Source organism: Aythya ferina, assembly GCF_964211825.1.
Source record: "Aythya ferina genome assembly, chromosome: 2".
In the NCBI taxonomy this organism is placed as follows: Eukaryota; Metazoa; Chordata; class Aves; order Anseriformes; family Anatidae; genus Aythya; species Aythya ferina.
The window spans coordinates 27,098,429-27,117,425 of NC_140297.1; the positions used below are offsets into that span (position 1 = coordinate 27,098,429).

An 18,997-nucleotide genomic window follows, 5' to 3' on the forward strand; every position below is an offset into this window, starting at 1 on the left:
TGCAACGGAGAGGAGCAGGAGGAGCTGTCCGAGCCCCTAGGGAAATGCAAAGCTGCTCTATGGGATGGGCGAAGGTAGGGACATTGTTCCGGGGGAGCAAGGTTCCCCCTTTGCCCCCTCAGACCCGCGCTCAATGCTGCCTCAGGAGGCGGCACGGGGGTCCCCAGACCTGGCGGAGCTCGGGGGGCTCCCTGCAACCCCATGCCTGCTGCTCGCCTCACCCGCACCCTATAGCCGCAACCTATAGCCGCACCCTATAGCCGGGGTCCCCGCAGCGGCAGCGGGGTTTTGGGGGAGTTTGGGGGGAGCCGGAGCGGCCCCTCAGAGAGCTGGGGGCGGGGGCTGCTCGCCGGGGCGGGGGCCGTCACGGGGCTGGGACGATAAAAGCGGGGGTAATTGCATTTAGGCAAATGAGGCTGCCTCGGCCCTCCCCGTCCCCGGGTCTATAAAACGGGGAGCGGCGCCCGCCGACGGCCAATGCGCACGGAGCGCCCGCCCTGCCGCTGCCACCGGTGCGTGAGCCTCGGGAGCCTGTCCGTCCGTCTGTCCGTCCGTCTGTCCGTCCATCCGTCCGTCTGTCCGTCCGTCCGTCCGTGTGCGCCTGGACGCGTGGGGCTGCGCTGGGAGGGTGTGTGCGTGCGGTGTGTGCGGGGCTCCGTGCGCGTCCCCTCTGCGTGCGGGGTGAGGGGTGGGAGGGTGGCTGCTTGTGTCCGTGTGTCCCCCCGCCGTCTGTCCGGCCGCACCCCGGGGTGCCAAGGGGGAGTGGGTGCCTCTCCCCCGCCTGCACGTCTGACCCCGCGAGTCTGGATGCTGTGTGGGGTTTGTTTTTTTGGGGTGGGGAGCCTGCCGGTGGGTGTGCGTGTGCCCGGCCCGACGTGCGGGGTGCCCACACGCACGGCTCTGTGCCTGCCTTGGCCCTGTGCCCCCCGAGGAGCAGGCGGCCGTCGGGGGTGGGTTGTTGGGGTGTAGGGCTGTATGTGCGAGGTGTGTGGGGTTGTAGGAATGCAAGTCCCGGGTGTGGGGGGTTTCAGGGCTGTACGTGCGAGGTGCCCCTGGGCACTCCGGGGCCTCACCCTCTGCCCCCCCAGGACGTCGAGGCGGCGATGAGACTCCCGCTGGCTTTCGCCGTGCTCCTCCTGGCCTCGGCGCGGGCACTGGCCGACGAAATGGGAGCCCCCGACGATCTCAGCTACTGGGCAGACTGGGCCGACGGCGAGCAGGCGAAGGTGAGCCCCGACGGGATGTATGGACACCTCGGGGGGACCGAGCTGGCTCTGTGTGTCTGTGTGCATGCTGTGAGGCTCAGTGCCGGTGCAACCCCTCGGGGGCTGTGGGTCCAGGGTCCCCACTGATGGCTGCCCGCTGTCACCCCACAGGAGGAGCTGCCACTGCCCCTGGAGCACTTCTTGCAGAGGATGGCGCGGAGACCCCGGCCCCAGCAGTTCTTCGGCCTCATGGGCAAGCGGGATGCTGGTGAGTGGGGTGGGGGTATTGTGGCATGCCTTGCACCGTGCCTCCCTAACCCCTTGCATCTCCCTCCAAAGATTTCATTTCGGTTGCTTGCATGTTTTTAAGTGTCATATAAGACAAACACTCCACACCTAGCAGCACGGTGTAACCCTGGTGCCATGCAGGACTGGGCGTGTGTATGGTCTGTAACATGTCCCCTGCATGAAGTGGGAACTGGTCAATGCCACTCGGGGCCAGCAGATCTAACTTGTGCAGGCTTATCTGAAACAAGGTTTTGTAGTCTATTCAAAAGGAAGCACGGTTGTAAACATCACCTTAATTTTCCCTATAGGGTGGTTTCTGGATTTGATGCTTCAAAGTGTTACAGTAGCATCGTATGTGTATGGCTATTCCTTTTATAACTTTATCCTTTTTTTTTTCCTCTTTCCTCTCCTCCTCTAACCAGGATACGGCCAGATCTCTCACAAAAGTAAGTTAAAATGCAAATATTTTCAGTAATTATGAGAAGATATTCAGGTAGATAATAGCGTTTTTCAGGGAATTAAGTAGAAGGTAGTTGAGTTTAGCTGAGGAATGGCAGCGCAGAGGTGGAGAACTGTTCTGCTAAAGGCAGAATACCCCACAGTCAAGTCTCAAACCTTACCTAGTCTGAGCTGCCACGAGCTTAGGGATTTCAAGCCACATTAATGTGTGGATGCTGCAGTTCTCTTTTATTTCTCTGGGGGCTTTCTGTAGCCTTTCTCATCGGCAAGGCAGGCTTACTGCCAGACTTGGAGAGGAACAATTAAGACAGCAAAATCTGGAAGATTACAATAGCAAGCTCCCGAGTCCCTGCGAATGATTCCAGGGGCGAGCCCAAAGGATGGGATGTGAGATGCCGGGTGGGTGCTGCCCATGCTGTCCGGGCATGAATCAGCCCCCACTCACCGCACAGCCTGGCTGGCCATGTTCTGCCCTACAAACACATCTTGCACTGTTAATAAGCGTGCCTTGCTTTGTTTCTGTGCAACACCGCATGGGAGATGGTGTCAGTAGTGCAGTGCTACCCAGTTGTGCATGGTGACAGTTTACTCTCTAAATATATATGTGAAGATGCTTAGGCAAGCTCTGGAAGACTTAACAAGGGAAAAATATCATTTTTTTTTTTTTTTTTTTTTTTTTTTACTTTGGAAGACCTCCTCTGTCCACAGAGGTCAATAACTGCCCCAGCGTTCTGTTAGTTAGGTTTTATAACTGGGGTTATTTATTGGAAGACGAATTAAAGAGTCTGATACAAAGCTCATGCCAAACAGCCTGCTGACTAAAGTAAAAAAATTACAGCCTTCTGAAACTGCTTCGGCTAAAATTAATACCTGTGATGTCTGAAGATCATTTGTCTTGGCTTGTACATAAATCAGACAAGCAAAATTATTTCCAAAGAGAAATTTCTAAGTTTGCCTCAAAGTCAGCTTAGAGAAAGAAGAATGGCTCCTTCTCAGTCCTTACCTGAAACTTCAGCTATCACTATATCCAATATTTGCTGTAGGTCAGAAGTTGGACTAATTTATCCTCTACACATCCAGTGCCTCGAGGAGTACTAATGGGACAGGGAGACAATATCAGAACTCATAAATATTCCAGAAATAGAGCCAGACTGTCTAGCTCAGACATGTACAGACATTGAGCCCCATTGGCTTCATCTCCAGTGTGAGGGCACTGCCTTGTCTGTGGGGAAGATTTTCTTCCACATTACAGGAAAAAAAAGCACCAGTAGGTAAAATAGATGCATCACAGAGATGCAAGCTATGCCGAGATACTGCTTTCTCATGTGTCTGTCCAAATTAATCAGAATTGTACTAGGGGAGGAATAAGAATCAGTTATTGGCCATCGTTTTTCTGCTGTATTTAAAAAAAAAAAAAATAATAAAGTCCATCCAAGTAAATGATTGATATTCATTCTACATGTTCTGAGAGTGGCATGAAAAATTAGTGTGTGAGATGAACAGTTTGGGAGCCAGTGTCTTTGTTGGGAGAGCACATTTTCTTAAAATCCTGCTTATTTAAAATGTATTAAAACAGCCCCAAATATATGTTTTTCAGGGCATAAAACAGACTCCTTTGTTGGACTCATGGGCAAAAGATCTTTAAATTCTGGTATGTATATGACTAAGTCTGGTACTCTGCTATACAGCTGCTTAACTCTGTTGCCTCTTTGTTCCCCCCCACTGGATGGCAGAAGCAGTCTTTAGTGGAGACACGGAGTTCTCTGAGAAGGGGCCTGGTTTTTCTTTCTGAACCAAAATATGTCAGAGTGCCCTTCACTCCAACACTTGGGGTGGCCAAGCACTGTCATGGTGCACATGAGGTCAGGTGAAGGTCCCGAGGGCACTTGCCTCGCTCCCCCTGTCCTGGCTGGCAGCATGTGCTTCTGGTCCCCAAGGTGCTAAGGCAGAAAACAAGAAATGTTATTGATGCACCTGTACCTTTTTCAGTATCTGGAAAAAAATCCAGATACTGAAAACATAAACCTCATTTAAACTTGTAATTGAAATACTGATCTCCTCAGATGAAGGGATACTCTCGTCATCTCTGCAGATCATTATTCCTCATAAACTTGGAGCAGGAGGTGAAAGAGCAGAGACCAGCCATTAACACCACCTCAGTTTGCAGGTCAAGCTGCTAAACATTCCCAGCCTCTTCCAGCTTTACCTAAAAATAGCAAAAAGCATTTTAAGCTTTGAATAGATACAATGAATTTCTATTGTTTTCCCATGGCATCCATGTGGGGCAGAATTCTCCTCTCTCTTGCACGATCCCTGAGGGTAGTTCCAGGCTGCCAGGAGCTCCAGCTTCCCTCTGCTACAGGGTTGCAGTGAGGAAATCCCTCGCTGTGAACCATAAAGTGTCAGTTAATTCCCTAGAACAGGAATTAAAAAAAAAAAAAAAGGAAAAAAGAAAAGAAAAAAAAAACTAATGCCTATTTCATGTCTCTGAAATAGTTCTCGCTGTTTTTGTTAAATGGATGATAAAAGTTAAATTACTAGCTGACACCTTTATATTACTTGGATACATGCTGTGATCTATATTCTGCAATTATGGTTGTCAGTAACTTTTATTTTCAATTAAACCCTGTTCAGACTAGTAATATTGCTCTCTGCATCATTTTGCAAATTGCTATGTATCATGAATAATTTCGTACAATTTTATCTGTGGTGGCAATAGCTATTAAATGCATAATACCTGTAAATATATCTGCTATCATAAAAGTAAATAGCCTGGAAGTAACAGACCAGGTTTGCTTTCCATGGGGATTACATTTACATGAATATGAGGATATAATATACAGCAAATATTTTTAAAAGGCAAAGATTTGACTGCTCTAATTTCAAAATTGCTGGTATAGTTAGGATACTGTTGTGTGGTATTTAAGTATTTATCAGTAACAAAGGGGAATAATGAAGTTTTACCCCATTGGACTATGTAATACTGCCTGACAGGTAAAAATACAATTCACTGCTTTCCTGCCTGATTCCCCGAGAGGGAAATGGTAGGAAATTTCTTCTCATCCTCTTGAGAAGAAAGGTGCCAAGGGCTGATCAGGAATAGGTGCAAGGGTAGCTGTCACTTCTAGCTAACCCTCCCCACTGAGTGATGTTTAACTGGGCAGGATTTAGACCTTTCTGTGGCACCATGCCGTGGTTTTCTTCTTGTGCAGAAGCGCTGTGCCTCCTGGCAGTGTGCAGGTGTTTGTACTACCCTGGCAAAGGCTGGTGTGACAGCAGGACTCCATAATGCCAGCATCCTTGTCCCTGCTCTGGTGATGCCAGGATGCCACCCCAGGTGGAAAGTGCCGAGTACAGTAAAGATGCCGTAATAATCTGTATTGAGAAAGGAAGCTCAATTCATTTTTTTTCATTAGCCTGATGAAAATTGAAGCCTTCTGAATGTAAATCTGTCACTGATCCAACACAGTGCAGAATGCCCCTGGAGAGACGTGCATTTGCTTGCATGCACACACTCTGCCAAAGCCAGGATCCCTCGGGTTTGAAGCAAAGGTGACTCTGGTGACCAGCCACGTCCCACAGAGGTCAGGCTCTGGTGTCCCCTCTCGTGTTAAAAGAGCAAGAAGGAAAGCTGCTAAGCACCAAATTTGTTCCTGAAGACTATTTAAGTGGCAGTTGGCCCACAGGGTAGTCTGGGTTAGGTCTGGCCTAGCTCCTGCTTCAGACTTTAATAAAAGGTATCACTGTGTGTATGGGCTGGAGACAGGGAAGCTTTAAACCCAGCAGAGAGCTGCCAGCGCAGGACAGAAGGTGGGAATGGCAGTGCTGAAAGCCTCTGCTCACAGATTGACCAAGCGTTCAGGTCCCGCCTGTTCAATGCAGTACTGGGAGGTGAAGGGGCTCTGAGCTAACGCTACTGCGGGCAGCTCCACAGGCAGAAAGCACTGCTCAGACCTTGGGCAACCCAAAGAATCCCACAGTCTAAGGGGCAAGAGCAGCCCAAGGAGCTCAGGGCTGTGCCAGGACCCCACATCACTGCCTGGAAGGTGAGCAGGGGCAGCAGCCTCCAAATGGTGCTTTCCCCATGCACCCACCCATGGGCTGTTGGGGACAGGGTAGGATGCATCCCCATGGGAGCTGCAGCCACCCCATGCTCCGGATGCTGAGGTCACAGAGGCTTCCTTGTACCTGCTGGGGTCTATGCAGGGCTGCATGATGTGCTTCATGCCATTTTGTGCTTTTTTTTTCTTTTTTGCAGGATCCTCTGAAAGGAGCATAGCACAGAATTACGAGAGGAGGCGTAAATGAGACATTCCCGTGCATTATTTATTAAACTTCATTTGTTCCAATGGCCAATGCAGTGTAATATAAACTAACCATTGTATGGAATAATTATTTATTTAACAATAATCAATGGGATTTTTTGTTGTTGTTGTTTTGAGTTAGACATTCAATAAAATGATTATTTTTCATATTGTGGCAGCGATACACGTTGTGTTGGTACATTGCGGTTCTGGAAGGACAGCTCCTTCAAGACCAGCAACCCTGGTGATGTCTCACAACAAAGCACATCGTTTGATATGACCTGTAAAGTTACGTTCACTAAACAGAGAAAAGATTCTTTTGTTCATCAAAAGTGAGTCTATATCAGCTTGACAACCAGTGCAGAACAGAGCTGATGTACAGTCTAGTGCCTCAATTTGTTTTCATGGTTTATAATGTACTGTAATTTCCGTATCAAAAAATATATTTGTATCATTGCAGCATGTTTTATGTTTTGTGACTACGTATCTATATATTTTAAAAAGGGGAGGGAGGGGGGTAAGGCTTGAATGTGAATCTGAGGTCTTCATTTCATAGTCTGGAATTTTATGATAGTAACATTTTAAATAAAAACCACTCTGGGGATTTTGCAACATACTTCCTCTGGTGATAGTGATGGCGTTATTTCCAGTGTGAGATACGGATCCAAGTAGCAGGGATCTCAGACTAGAAGGACATATCAGTGTAATGGCTTCCTTTTGCTATGATCCTCCTCCTGTGGGTTTGGGGGAAGCTCTGGGAGAGCTGCTGCTGGAGACAGGAGTTCCCAGGGCTGATCGGGGTCACACGAGGTGCCATTTGTTCTCGCCACTATGGGATCCAAGACATGCACTGACTGAATGAGAAGGGCTTGCTCTATCCCCCGGCTCCAAGTGGAACAATTTTCTAGGGATTTCATCCAATATTGTAGGTTTGTTATTTGAAAGCCAAGCTTTTAATAAATTCTTGCCCTCAGATTCACAATAAAAACACCTGTTGACTCAAACCAATTGAATGTGAGAAAAAAAAAAAAAAGAATGTAATCACCTTTTTAATTAAAATGTCTGCTTACTATATTTCCAGGACAGTCCCAAAATGCTACATACATCTCACCAGATGCCAAAGCATCTGTCTATTTGCTCTCCACCTGCTAAAATCTAGAGTTCTCTGATGCTTTTGTACAACCTTTCATCACAGATTAATCAGCAGTAAAAACAGCCAGAATACACAAGCCAAATTTCAAAATAAGCAATACAATTAACGGGTTGTTGGTTTGCATTTTTGAAGTGAACTTGGCAAACTCCATTTTCAAGTTTAACTGAGGCCTCCCCACAATTGCACCCATTACAAGTGCTGGTGGACATAGGACCTTCCCCTGCTCAGTTATGGGCATCATCTAGGCCTGCCCATGCTTAAAAGAGATCCCGCTCCACAGCATCACAGAATGGCTGAGGTTGGCAGGGACCTCTGGAGGCCACCTGGTCCCACCCCTTCTCCAGCAGGGCCACCCAGAGCAGGGTGCCCAGGCCCATGTCCAGGCAGCTTCTGAAGGTCTCCAAGGAGGAGACCCCGCAGCCTCTCTGGGCAGCCTGTGCCAGTGTGTGGTCACCTGAACAGTGAAGACATGCTTCCTGATGCTTAGGGGAACCTCCTGTGCTTGTGATTTTGCCCATTGCCTCTTGTCCTGGCACTGAGCACCACTGAACAGAGCCTAGCTCTGTCCCCTTTGTTCTCCAGGCTGAGAGCTTCGATGGAGCTCTCCTCATTGAAGGGGAGCTCCAGTCCCTTCATCATCTTTATGGCCCTCCTCATACCAGCAGCTCCATGTCTCATACCAAGGAGCCCCGAACTGGACAGAGCGCTCCAGGTGTGGCCTCACCAATGCTCAGCTGAGGGGCAGAATCACCTCCCTTGATCTGCTGGCAGTGCTTTGCCTAATTAAGCCCAGGATACAATTAATCTTCTATGCAGCAAGGACATGCTGCTGGCTGATATTCAACTCAGTGTCCACCAGGACCCTTCGGTCCTTTCTTGCAAAGCTGCTTTCCAGCCAGGCAGCCCCCAGCACGTCCTGATGCCTGGGGTTGTTCCTCCCCAGGTGCAGGACTCTGCACTTCTCCTGGTTGAACTGCACAATGTTCCTTCAGCCTGTCCAGGCCTCTCTGGATGGCAGCAGGACCCTCTAGTGCATCAGCCACTCTGTCCAGTTTCATGCCATCTGCAAACTTGCCGAGGGTATGTGCTGCCTCATCTTCCAGATCACTGAGGAACACCTGTAACAGCAGAGCTCAGCCCTTGCAGGTGTGGCTTCAGAAACCAGGGACGATCAGCTGAGATGGGGAGCACAGGCCAGTGGCAGCAGCTTCAGGCTGGACACTGCATCCTCACCCCCATCATTTTAGTGCCTGCAGGGAGGAGGCAGGGGCTGCACAGCACAAAACATGAGGCAGATCTGTGACAGGCACCTCACAAGTGTGAGACATGGAGGTACTAGTGCTCTGCCAGGGCTTGTTTTCAGAGCAATGAACCCCACTGTCAGCTCCCACTGAGCTCGGTGAGGAGGAAGCTGACTGCTGGGCTGCGGCATGACAAAGGGAGTGCAGAAATGTGCAGATGTGCACTGGGTGATGCTCAGCGAGGGGTGGAAAAATAACAACCCCAGAGCGGGTCTCACATGTTCAGAGGACAGCCCAGGCATTCATTAACAGCATCCAGCAAAGGACTGGGCCCTGAAACTTCCATTAAAATGATTTTCCCTAGAATAGAAGATAACCCTCCAGCTTCAAATACTCTCCTGTTACATGGCTTTCTGAACAATGCCTTTAATTTGACCTTTGAAAAGATTCATCTCCACATCTGATGGTACATGTGCTAGTCCATGTTTTCAACAATAAGATTACAATTGGCATTGAGGATATGCTTGCACAGTCACACATTCCCAGATACAAATAAAACACACCAAGAGGTACGGATTAACTAACTCCAACTATCTCCACCTACAGCACACACACAAAAAGTATATAATCAGGGCAGTATGTATCAGGGCAGTTTTCCAAAAGCTATATTTAGGATGACATTTGGAGCAGCAGCTTGTCCCTTCAGTGTGAAGGGAGAACATGCTTTAGATCAACAATGCTCCAGAGGAGAAAGAGGAAGGAGGAGAAGGAGAAGGAGAAGGAGAAGGAGAAGGAGAAGGAGAAGGAGAAGGAGAAGGAGAAGGAGAAGGAGAAGGAGAAGGAGAAGGAGAAGGAGAAGGAGAAGGAGAAGGAGAAGGAAGGAGAAGGAGAAGGAGAAGGAGAAGGAGAAGGAGAAGGAGAAGGAGAAGGAGAAGGAGAAGGAGAAGGAGAAGGAGAAGGAGAAGGAGAAGGAGAAGGAGAAGGAGAAGGAGAAGGAGAAGGAGAAGGAGAAGGAGAAGGAGAAGGAGAAGGAGAAGGAGAAGGAAAGAGGAGTTCTGGTTTTTTTTTTTTTTTGGTATTCTGCCTAAGTCTGTCTTGCTCTCATCAGGCTCCTCCTGATGTCTCAAGGCTCAGGTGGGAATTCACAGCCTTATTCTCACACCCTTTTTTTGCCTTTATTAGAAAGCAATATAGTTCATACATTATTGAGTGCTTAAACATCAGAGGGACTTTTTAATAATTTCTGTTGTCTTTACCCTCCCTTTTGAGATGGTTGTCTCCTTTAGCATTTAAATGCTTTGTTTGTGTGCGCGCGCACGCGTGTGTGTGTGTGTGTGTGTGATGGAAGGCATTGCTTGCAGCCCCAGGCCATGTGCGTCTTCAGCTCTGCAGCTCCATTGCAAGGTTTCAGGAGGCTGTCAGTGAGTCCCCTGCTGCCTCAGCCACAGCCAGCCACATCCATGACACAGACTGAGTCGTGTTTGATGTAACAGCCTGACATCCCTTGAGCTGCATCATCCGATCGATAAAGCTGCAGCAAGGGCATCAATCAGTGAAATGTGAGTGAGCTTTAAAAACTAAATATTAAAAATCTTTCTAGGAAGTCAGCACGGAAAGCAAGCCCAGGGTGATGCTCAGGGTAATTGTCCCACTGGGGAGGTGATGCAGGCGGTTCAATAGCACAGCTCGCTACATGCTCTGCCCCCTTTTTTGCTTCTTTCTTCCCCAAAAATAGGTCATTTATGTGCCTCATGGCTGGTGGCCACTCACCTGCTGCCCACCAGCTCAGGCTTAGGTCCCAAATCCCAGGAGATGCTGAAGTCAGGCTGACAGCAACCTGTCTCAGCCAAGCGTGACCCAGAGGAACATCAGTTCAGTCCATCACACTCATCTCTTTGCCATGGCATGGAGACGAGTCCCCAATGTGAAGATGCAACAAAATTTACCCCTGGGGACTGGGAAGGGTCTGGCTTCTCTGCACACTTTGCCAGGGGAGCCTGGGCTCTGCAGCGCTTGCCCACCCAGCTGCCATGAGCAAGTCCTTTGCTGTGGCCATGCCAGGCCCTTCTTTTCAGTGTGATCCTAAGCAAAAGGAAAGGAAGACTCTGGAAATGTCTGAGTGGGGAAAACTCTGTGAAGGAGCCCAGCCCCCAGCCATTGTTAGCTGGAGCAGAATGATACCAAGAGTTTTAATTTTCATTATTTATTTTCATTTTTCAAATTATTGAAGTTATTCCATTTTTTTTTTCACTGTAAGCCAGTAACAGCTCCTTCAGAGCTACCAAGAGCCATTATTTATATGCAGACTTTGTCCCTGTACTTTCTTAAACTCTAGCTCAGATAACTGCTTTAGCACAAAGAGATATTGCACAAGTCCCAGTGCAAACCTTGCTAATGATCAAATTTTTCCACAACGAGCCTGAACAGTTCCCTCAGCCATAATATTGCAGACTTTGTTAATGAACTTCTCCCAGAGCTCCGGGACAGGAGCACGCGGTGGCTCCTTCCCTGAGGTGATGCTGTGCTGCTCTGCCATGCAGCCGCCTGCGAGTTCACGTACAGCTCCGTGTCCTCATGCTACCTCCAAAACAGCTTGCTTCCAGGTACAGAAAAGAGTTGTTACTGGAACTGTAGGTTTTATTTTGCTTTGTTTTTGCTGGGAGCAAGCATACAAATCCATGCTACCAGTCTACAGCCTTATCTACATCCTTCAGAGATGACAAGCAGATTCTCTTCACATTATTCTCTCAATATTTTTGGAATACCATAGACTGAGACATTTGTCAACAGGAAGGATGTCTAGGCTCTATGAAATTCATTATGTTATTCATTAAAAATGACCACTGCTCCATCCCTGATAGATATCTGGTTTCTGTCAGAATATAACAGCAACTCCGCAGCTCAGGGCTCAGAAAGAAAGAGAAGTAAACAGAGAGCACTACAGCTGCCTAAGTGCAAAGAAACTTATGAAGAATGATAAAAGACAAGGCAGAATGTTAAGAAAAAGTTCTAGCAAATTAACAGTTTTACTTGGAAAAAATAAATAAAATAAAATAAAATAAAATAAAATAAAATAAAATAAAATAAAATAAAATAAAATAAAATAAAATAAAATAAAACACAAACAAGAAAACAAAATCAATTAAACCATTTCTTATACTGCTATTTAAGAACCACAGCTACAAAAGAGTTAAAAGATATACCTGTACCAACAAGTCATTATACTTCTGTCATTTCTTTATACAGGAAGTAGTTGGAACTGAAAACATCTAACTGAACAAGAGATGAACACTTTTAATCAAAAACAACCAATTTTGGCACAGAAATGCTTTTTAGTTTCATTGTTGTTATTCTCAGAAAACAATAAGCACAGTGTATCAAAGCACTAAAATTCAAGCAATTTCCTTTGAAAGCAAAACTTGCTTGGAGAAGATATTCGTTAGTTACTGAAGGAATATATGTGTACAGGAATATATGTCTACATTAAGACTGCTTTTAAAAGCAGAAGTTAAACATTAAATCCTGCTGGACAGGTAATCAAGCAATGGTGACAGGTCTTCTGAGTGAAAAATAGGCTATGGTTATGTCTGTTAAATTATATGATGAGCACAACTCAGAAATGAACTTTTCAAGGTGATAGAAAAGAGATTTTAAGAGACATTTTGCATGTACCTATAGTTATTTGTTTGCAGATGAAAAATGTTGCATACACACTTATTTGTTTCTTTTTTATTGCTCACAGGACGTACCCATGTACTTGAGTTTATTTTAACAGCAGTACACCACACAGCTGAAGAAATAATTCTGCTCACTGTTTCATTTCTTTCACAGCTTTTGTATTTGAGATGCACCATGTGGTGCATTACGGGGCACTGGGACTCTGCTTAGAAATGGAGCTGCTGCATTCATTACCGTGAAACCCTGCGGGGCAGCCTGGCATAAGCAGCCCCGTGCTCAGCTCACCCCTGTGCCATGGTGCTACCTGCAGCCCAAGCAGCCCAGGGCCACGAGACCTCATGCACGTCCTGATGCCACACTGGAGCCTGGATGGGGTGAGCTTGTTTTACAGATATCCCCTCTAAGGATTATGGAAATCACCTGGAAAAGAAGATAGAACGGTACAAAATATTCCCCCCTCTACTTTTGTAAATTGCCTACCTCTATTCAGAGCTGAGAGTCTGAGAAGAGTTTATTTGCTTATTTTTTTCAATTGTTTTCCAGGGAAACATTTGTTTTACCATCGCTGCTGGTATTGATGCATTTAAAGAACACAGCTACGTGCATTGAAGAGGAGATGATTTATTGTACTGAATATAAAAAGTGAATCTCAACCAGCATTTACCATTACAATGGCTAAAACAATATGGGCTGGAGCACTTTCCAGCTCAGACAACTTACAACTATTTGCAAACAAAACAAAACAAAACAAAACAAAACAAAAACAAAAAAGCTTTACTGCAGAGCACAAATATAAAACTTACAAACCAAAAAATACCAGATTTTTAAGTCTCTCTCAAAGCAATGAATTTACTTTGTCTCCCATTAGGAAGTGTTTGTGTTGAATAGAAACCGATGAGCCTGCTACATATTATAAAACAGGGGAAATGTTAAAGGAAGTCAGCTTGAACCATAACATGAATACATTATTTGCATATTTCAAAGACCTTTATTTGATGGTATTAGATTTTATAGGTGAACTATGGAGCTAAGAGAGAATTTTTACTTTTTCCTTTGGCAAACAGAACTGGTGTTTCATAGTTTTTAATGCTAGTTCTTACAAAAACTTGTTCAAGATGCCCCTTGAGAAAGATGACCCATGCCAATGAAGTGCTGTTACGTCTCATTTCCTCTGATGTTTTCAACAGAAACCATGCACTGGAGTCACGAGTTATATGAGATTCTCAAACTTCATGCTGAAAGAGAAATAAAGTTTCTAGGCACCATGTTAAGCAGAAATTTTTAAAATGATTCAGAAAGCAGAATATTTTATATATATATGTGTATTTATGTGTATATATATATATATACACATAAAAGCCCAGAAGGGCTGCACATCACCTTGGTTTAGAGGAGTCCAACAAGCCCATGAGTAGGGCAGAAGGGCAGAAGACATCTAGGAACTCCCTGTTGGTCACAGCCATACCATCTGAGCATGCAGAGAGAAGTCCTAGCTGAAGGACAAACACATTTCACATGGCAATTTTTAAAACTTATATAGAGAGAGAGCTTTGTTGCAAAAGGTATTTCTAAAGATTTTCTCCATGCTCCTCAGCAGAACTTTTGCTTTGAACTTTCACTGTTTGGCCAACCATTAGAATTGTAAAGAGAGCTTTCAACTTCCTGACACAGCAAGTGTATGCAGGAACTGCCATGCAATGTCATTTCTTTATTAATATTTGGCTTTTAATTCACATTGTGATGTTCAGGAATAGACACTATAGGGAAAAAAAAAAGTATTTCTATTTATACAAGAGGTTAGCAACCTTATCTGAATAGCATATTTCAGTGATCTGAGATTCAGAGCAAGCAAGTCAGATGTTCTTTGGTTATCCAAAAAAATTTAAAAAATAAAATAAATAAATAAATAAATAAATAAATAAGGAAATAAATAAAAGAGAAAAAGAAAAAGAAAAAAAAAAAAAAAAGACCAAAGTTAAAACCAGGGTGTAACATCATATCATGAAATATTTTCTTGAAAAGATCTATACAAGCTCCTTCTGAAAGAAAACCACGAACCACGCAGGGACCAGCAACACTGTCCAGCAGCCAGAATCCTCTCTTTCAACCAGCTTCACTGACAGAGAAAACCACAATTCAAAACCCAGGGTACTGTAGACAGACAAGGGTGCTCAGGAGTTCAGAGCAGCAGTATGACCATAGTCCTTTGCTTCACTTGCTTCACTTTTAAATACACCTCGAAAGATACAACAATCACAGCACCCCAAACGCACACTTCAAGCATTCGATCCAGCTGAGGCAGCTATTGCAGCATTTAAGGGTGATTATGTCAAATTGCTAGAGCTCAATATTTCTTCAAAGACCTGATCTACTGAAGTGCTCATGTATCTTTCTGGTTTTGTCTACTCAGAGCAAAGGAGATCAAAAGTTGTAATAGAAACACAAATGGCTCCTGAGTGGCTGCAACACTTTTTCAGGTAACTTAATTGAAAAGCATGAGTGATGTCTCCTATACCTTGTTTTTTGATATCGATTCCTTCAGAGACATCTAAAACAGAAACAATTAAAGAAGCAAATAAACATCCAGAGATTTAAAGTAAAGATAATCCTTAAGTAAAAGGGAATATTTCACAGAGTACCCTGGATGGAGCCATCTGATCTGTTTGACAAGTAATGCTATCACTTCAGAGAACATTAAATTTGCTAATATACTTATCCCTTTCCTTGTGTTTGAAGCAAAAACAATTTAGCTTGTTCCACTTTTTGTTTCATCTCTCACACAAAGGCACTTCTCCACCTGCTAAAATGCAGTGTTACATGGAGCTGAGCTTCTCCTCCTCTCGGGGAGTCCCCAGGGACAAAATCACTCCACTTCCAGCCTTGAGACAGGTGTCACCTCGGAAGTGGCTTTGTGACTCCTGGGATCAGCTGGTAATTAGAGCACAGAATGTAAATACTGTCCTTTCATCAGCACTCTGATGATAACAATATTTATCCTAAACCTGTGCTGAGTGCACATCACATTTCTTACCCAGTAGTTAAAAACTTCTGATCTCCCTGTAATATCAATTTTCTATGAAACAAGGGCAATTTTTATCCACAGGAATAATGTAGGAATCTCTCATTCCCTCCTAGAAACTTTGATGGAGCCAGGTCATCTCTGGAAAGTATTTGCATATTTAAACTGTTTCATTATCTCATAAAAGTCTCTAATTGGTCATTTGCATGCTAAGAGAAGAAGAATGTTAACAAAAAGGAAGAGACAGAGGAAATCAACGCAAATACCTCTTCACAATCTTACAGAGCAAAAGATTTAAAAAAAAAGGGGGGGGGGGGAAAGTGTATTTGGGAAGGAAAGAAATGAAAAAAAATACAAAAAAAAAAAAGTCCACGATGAAAAAATATTACATCACAGTAATTATTTCTTTAATAGACTACTTCAATAAGACATTTGCATAGAGGGCACATTTCTACAGAGCTTTAGTCATTACATTTATCTTCTTTTCTATTTCAAGCTGGGGCAGTAAGCCATGCTTAATTTTAAACTTGACAGGAGAGCCGTCTGACAGCTCCAGCTGTTTCGGCTTGTGTTCTTCTGCACCAGAGCAGAAATATCTGCACAAACCCCTACATTAATCACCCTGAGCTATTTTGAAATCATTTAATTCTTTAACAGTGAAGGAGGTGTGATTTAAAAATAAATAAATCATGCTGAGATGTCTGAACGAAATTCCTGTAGCCTGGCATCCACCACAAGTACTAGTTGAAAGATAAAGTGAGACAAGGGGTGGGGGGAAAAGAGATCTCTAGATCATTTATATATATATATAACATAAATATATAATACATATTATATAATATAAATATTTATTTATTTATATTTATCTATGTGAACCAAAGTCAGATGCATTTTAACTTACTTGGGGCAGCTAATTGTCTTACTGATAACATATGCATCAATATAAACCATTTAATCATTTCACCTTTACTTCAGGTCCTGTTTCCCAATATAGACCCTGTCTAGTAGGTGACTGGCCTCTTTGGTGTCCTGCTCTTTGGATGTTGCTGAGTCCCTTCTTCAAGGTCCTGAGCATCACTAGAAGCTGCTGAGATCATCAGACATGGAGAAACCTTACTTCCCAGCGGGAAGGAATCAGTAGAAACTAGTGGTTTTCAGGCTGGACTAAACAGGATTTTTAGCCGTGTCAATGAAGCTTTCAAGGGGCTACTTAATTCCATTTTTATAGAACCACATGTTGGGTTGGGTTGGAAAGGACCTTTAAAGATCATCTAGTCCAACCCTCCTGTTGTGGGTAGGGATATCTTTCACTAGATCATGTTTTGTTTCATTAGACCTACGTATAGTTTTAGGGTAAATACCTTTCTGAAAATAAAATATAAATGTTTTTATATTAGACCATGGCAAAACCAAAAAAAAAAGAGAAAATAAGTTTTCCTTTGAATTAAGTGTTTTGTATTTCATGTTTGTGTATGTTTGTGTTTGTTTTTTTTCTTGAAAACAATTTCATGGCACAGATCAGGCCTGGCAGTCCTGCACTAGGATGGACAGCTTAACCAAGAGAAACACATTTGCCTGGACGCGGTCAGCATGTGGCGAGTGTGAGCCACCAGGCCCTGAGCACAAATCAGGAGAAAAAGTGAATTTTTCCACCAGACTAAGCACACTGAACTCAGGAAGGTATTAAAATAGTTACAATCACTCTAAATTAATCCAATGTGCTTCTGAAACAAACACAAAAACACCAAGCAAACATTACCCAACCAGCCATTGCTTTCTGGGAACTTCTATCTGGATTTACCAAAAGATACAACACATTGTTGAAACAACGCTAGACTGGTTTCAAGAAAACCTAAAATTTAAATAATAATTAAAAAATCAGCTGGCATCTGTAGTCAAGCCTGGCATTTACAAAGACTCAAGTCTGGAAAGGCTCAGAACTACCTTGCTGCCCCCAGCTTGGTGATCAAGCCCAGGAAAGGAGTGTCCCAGTGTCCGTTCAGGACAGGGAAGTTCTGCTACTCCAGTTTAGGTACTGTTCTTATTTTCCTGAGGCTGCAGGATAAGGAGAGGGATTCTGTAGATGACACCAAGATGTGTGGTGAGGATGACATGCTGAAGGGAAGGGATGCCATCCAGAGGAACCTTGACAGGCTCGAGAGGTAGGCCTGTGTAAACTTCATGAAGTTCAACAAGCCCAAGCTCAAGATCCTGCACCTGCTTTGGGACAATCCCAAGCATGAATATAGGGTGGGAGATGACTGGATAGAGAGCAGTCCTTTAGAGATGGACTTGCAAGTATGGGTGGATAAAAAAATAAATATGAGCTGGCAACATGCACTTGAAGCCCAGAAAGCCAGTTGTATCCTGGGCTGCATCAAAAGTGGCGTGGCCAGCAGGTCAAGGGAGGGGATTCTCCCCCTCTGCTCTGCTCTCGTGACACCCCACCTGGAATGCTGATTCAGCTCTAGGGCACCAGCACAGGAAAGGCATGGGCCTGTTAGAATAAGTCCAGAGGAGGGCCACAAGGATGATCAGAGGGCTGGAGCACCTCTCCTGTGAAGACAGGCTGAGAAAGTTGGTGTTATTTAGCCTGGAGAAGAGAAGGCTCCAGGGAGACCTTGTAGTGTCCTTCTAGTACTTAAAAGGGGCGTACAGGAAAGATGAGGAAGGACTCATTGTCAGGGAGTAACAGGACAAGGCATAATGGCTTTAAACTAAAAGAGAGAAGATTTAGGTTAGCTACAAGGAACAAGTTAACTCTGAGGGTGGTGAGGCACGGGAACAGGTTGCCCAGAGAAGCTGTGGATGCCCCATCCCTGGACGTGTTCAAAGCCAGGCTGGATGGGACTTTGGGCAGGGGGTTGGAACTAGGTGGTGCTTAAAGGTCCCTTACAACCTGAACTGTTCTGTGATTCTATGAATCTATGAAAAATCCTTCTCAGAAATAGGAACTGCAAGCTCAGGATACAGCAGCATGTCTGCTTTGGGATGTTTCTACAGACCAGAAGGCAAGACAGGTAGTTCAGGTGCCATCACTTTAAGAGTGAGAAGATTTGTCTTCTCTGTTCTACTTCTAGGGCACCTTGGGCTTGCAGGTCTTCACATCCCACTCTGCCACATCCCTCAGGATAGGTGGTGATGGAGACAAGTGGTGCCGTCACTCAGCTAACTTACGTATCTGGGTTGTGGCTCTGCCCAATTCCCCAAGCAAAATTTGTTTACATCCAGAGCCCTCCAAGGTGTTGTTTTTCTCTCAGACGCATCGCCCGCTCAGCAGAGCTGAGGATTTCAATCCCCCAAAGAATGTCACAGTGTTTCGCAGTCCTCCGCTTCACTATTTAACAGGCGTCTCGCTTAAGCAGAGATGACCTAAACCAGATGGATTTTGCAAAACATTTCTATTATTCACCCAGCATGTAGTGCAGCTGATTTTGGTTTGCATTTTTATAGCTCAAACAGGAAAACTCATCTCCAAGTCGCCATTGAGATAAAGGATGTCGATTTAAATAAAAAAATGAGGGCAGGGGGCACACGCAGGGAAGAAGACTAACAAGTTGTCTTTGAGCCCAAGCATTGGAAAGGCCCAACTCATTTGATGTCAGCTTATCCTACCACAGGGGATCCCATATTAATTTGCTCAGATACCA

At 44.8% G+C, this 18,997-nt stretch overlaps 1 protein-coding gene and 1 long non-coding RNA gene across 6 annotated transcripts; both read left to right on the forward strand.

The window, feature by feature from the left end:
• The first annotated feature begins 408 nt into the window (after nucleotides 1-408).
• On the forward strand, nucleotides 409-6,872 carry TAC1 (tachykinin precursor 1). Of its 5 annotated transcripts, none has more exons than XM_084507906.1 (6): nucleotides 409-512; nucleotides 1,089-1,226; nucleotides 1,377-1,473; nucleotides 1,916-1,939; nucleotides 3,550-3,603; nucleotides 6,211-6,872. In XM_084507906.1, the coding sequence occupies exons 2-6, from the start codon at nucleotides 1,104-1,106 to the stop codon at nucleotides 6,258-6,260; spliced, it is 348 nt and encodes a 115-aa protein (XP_084364032.1). In that variant the 5' UTR covers nucleotides 409-512; nucleotides 1,089-1,103; the 3' UTR covers nucleotides 6,261-6,872. The 5 variants fall into 5 exon arrangements, 3 of the variants coding, with proteins under 3 accessions (XP_084364032.1, XP_084364033.1, XP_084364034.1); XM_084507907.1 differs by having other exon boundaries at nucleotides 473-628; XM_084507908.1 differs by having other exon boundaries at nucleotides 479-641.
• A 2,838-nt stretch (nucleotides 6,873-9,710) lies between these two features.
• On the forward strand, nucleotides 9,711-13,026 carry LOC311432286. The gene is made up of 3 exons (XR_014689940.1): nucleotides 9,711-9,784; nucleotides 12,482-12,768; nucleotides 12,872-13,026. It is a non-coding gene; the product is annotated as an uncharacterized lncRNA (long non-coding RNA).
• The last annotated feature ends 5,971 nt before the right edge of the window (nucleotides 13,027-18,997 follow it).